The 3288-nt window shown below is 38.7% G+C and overlaps 1 protein-coding gene across 1 annotated transcript; it reads right to left on the bottom strand.

The window, feature by feature from the left end:
• Positions 1–1778: 1778 nt before the first annotated feature.
• On the bottom strand, positions 1779–2201 carry LOC142504978 (uncharacterized). The gene has a single exon (XM_075617810.1). It carries the CDS (start codon positions 2199–2201, stop codon positions 1779–1781), a length of 423 nt encoding a protein of 140 aa, XP_075473925.1.
• Positions 2202–3288: the final 1087 nt, after the last annotated feature.

Here is a 3288-nt window from a genome sequence, read left to right as displayed (position 1 = left end):
TTCCCACTCTAAATATGTCTCCGGGTCAGATTTCCTATGGAACGATGGAATCTTTATCTTAATACTACCCTTGTTACCATCTTCCCTATCATCATATCTACCCCGTACGACTTATCTTCTTCCTCTACCAAATCCTCTACCTCGTCCGTTCCTACCCCAATTTTCATTTTGGCTCTCATAGTCTCCTCCCAAATCATACTCTTCCTCTTCTTCTCCTCTACCCAAATCTTTAGGCTTAGATTTATTTCCACTAGTACTAACTTCAAGCCTACTCATCCTCTCATGTAACGGCTCCAACTCAACCCTCATCATACTAGCGTTTTTTTGGAATTAACGGTGAGTATTTTTAGTGAGAAAAATTAACGGTGAGCATTTGACCGTGAGCATTTGACCGTGAGCATTCGCTCCTCTCTCCTCTCTTTTTTTTCTCACTACAAATACTCACCGTTCATTGCAAAAAAACGCTCGAACTCAAGTCTTTTCACTCTAAATTGATAGTTCTCTCGAAGGTGTGCTCAAGCTTTGTACTTGTATATATATCAAACAATCAAGTTCAACTCGCGAACAATTGTGATCGACTCACTTGGACTGCGTAGACAAGAAATTTGAATTTTTTTTCACTATGAGAAACTATTGAATACGACTCGCAAAAGGGAATAGAACAAAATATCAAAACCAAATTGTGGCAAATTTTCGAATTTTTTTATTTTTTCATTTTTTTTTTGCTCTTGCACAAGATGGATTTGTGCACTCGAAAATCCCCACAAAAAAAATCACAAATTTTTGAGAATCCCAGATTCACGAAAGACGAAGAACGATAGAACGACGCAAATCTAACAAAAAAACGAAAGTATAATTGCAGATCTGAAAAATTAAGAACAAGATACTTACTTGAACATAATGAACTTGACTCTTATACCAAATGATATGAATCCTCGTACGAAGGAAAAGCAAACACGATTAATTGAAATCGCGCCCTCAGTTCAATAATGTTTAAAGGATCCATGTTGTGTTGTTGCGACCTTTTGAATCAAGTATTGCGTGATATTCACCTCTAAACTATGAAAAGCATAGCCACAAATAATCACAAAAAAACAATCGGTACTCAAAAAAACCTTCAAAGAACTCGTCTTTGACCATCCGCGTAAGAACGATCAATAAACGCCACAAAGTATAAACTTTGATAAGTTTGATTTTGAACAAAGCAAAAGCTTTAATTGTTTGAGAGAAAAAATCAAGAACTATGTATTCTATCAATGAATAATCTGAATTGTGTGTAAATTTCGTCCAAATATGTTTACATATCAAAATGGACATCAAATCTAGTCCCCTAAATAAATTGGACTCTAAACTAGGAAACTAGGAATTTTCTCGCAGGCCGACGCGCTGGGGCGATGAAGTTTGGCCGCCCTAGCGCGAAGCTTTACACTTCGGACTGTGTGCGGTGTGCTGGGGTGGTAGTTTGGCCGCCCTAGCATGCTTGCGCTGGAATTTACTTCTTGAGCAATACAGGTCGCGCTAGGGCAGTATAGTTTGGCCGCTCTAGCGCGTGATCTTCTGGTTCAGAGTCATTCTCTTCATAATTTAGCACTTGAACCGCATTCCATTGACTCCCAAACTTACTCCCATGAATCACGAACCCCACGGGATCTTCTTGATTGCTCACGAGCCCATGCAATGCTTCTTTGAATCTCTTCAGTCGTCCACTCGTGATTGGTCCCTCTGGCAACTCTAAAGGATCTCATGCCTTCCTTGGAACTTGGCCTTCCATGATCGCCTCATTTAATGGGCCCAATCATCCTCACGCCATGCTCATGGACCGAGACTCCTTCTCTTAGGCGTGATGTCATGAGTTGTTTGATAGGCCTCAGTGGACGTGTTTGTTCACCGTACAACTCTTGTAGGTGGCCGTAAATGTCAGCATCATTCACAGCTTCCTCAAACCACCTATGTAGCTCGTTTGACATAGAAGCTAGCATATAACTTTTAGCTTGAAGATCATGGTCCCACCATTTATAAAGCTTGGCCAATTCCTCAGTAGTGGCATTGGCAGCTGCCTGTTTTGGAAGAGCTTTTTTGAGCACATATGCTATTTTCTCATAATTTAAAACGATTTTTAAATTCCTCAACCAGTCATGATAGTTAGGTCCAGTTAACTTGTTTTGATCGAGAATAATAGATAGTGGGTTTCGAGACGACATCACAAATATAATGAAATAGAAACATGATAAAAATTAATGACTATTTTAAAATATTTTGTAAGACGTACAATATGGACTTTTGTTTTTACGAATTGCCTCCACTATTTTGATATTTTCCCCAGCCTATGATAAAAACGAGAAATCCAATTTCCTTAGTGAGTACACAAGGCCCAATCGCTAAATCGTAATCCCAATTAATATTAGTCGATCACAATTTCCAGAAGGTAGAGCCCAATTGCAACTCCTTGCAACCCTCATTTAATTATGCCTCATGTTTGAGTAGGGTCCAATAATATTATCAGCTTTCTCTTCAAGTGTCGAGCCAGACCCATCAATGTCAAACCTTGTGGACGGTCGCCATGAGATCCCCCAATTTTATGAGCCAAATTCATGAGAGTTCCACATAGTTCACATCAAATATGTCAGTGGAAGTCACAACTTTCCGGCGTCTAGGCCTCCCCAATTTTATGAGCAAGACATTGTGTAAGGACCATGTATCGTATTATCGTAAATCCTAGGTTGATTATCAATAATTCATGAAATTGCCATATTATTAAGTGTATGAAGTATATAATTGACAATGAAAGTGAAAAAATAGGTGGTGATAATGAAAGATTGTATTAGAAATTGATTTGTATTTGAAAATTATGCTGAACCGCAATAGAGAAATGACACATGTTACGTTTTTAGCGTAATTACATGAGTATTAGTCCAAATGAAATTAAACTTATTTCATTAGAAAGCTAATACATAGTACTAAAATTTTCATGTTTTGAGTTTTATCTAAATCCATTTGGAAGTAGGGGCAAAATCATCCCGAAATGTATCGTGTGCATTGCAGTTCTTTCCCTGACATATTTTAGGCAAATGAGCATAACTATAGCGTCTGATATACCAATTGAGTGAGGTTGGTGTAAAATGAAAGCTAAGACATATTTCTACAACTTTCATGTTGACCACTTTTGCTAATTTGAAACGTAAAAGATCATTTCGGACCATGCACCCGCGTGCGAAGTAACGTTCTGGACAGCAAGGGGCGCGTGGCTGTGTGTGTTTTGGCGCCTATGCGCGCACCATTTAGCTGCAC

This window comes from Primulina tabacum, chromosome 10, assembly GCF_025594145.1.
Source record: "Primulina tabacum isolate GXHZ01 chromosome 10, ASM2559414v2, whole genome shotgun sequence".
Lineage (NCBI taxonomy): Eukaryota > Viridiplantae > Streptophyta > Magnoliopsida > Lamiales > Gesneriaceae > Primulina > Primulina tabacum.
The sequence above is the reverse complement of the archived record's forward strand: the minus strand, read 5'-3'. Positions and strand labels throughout refer to the sequence as shown.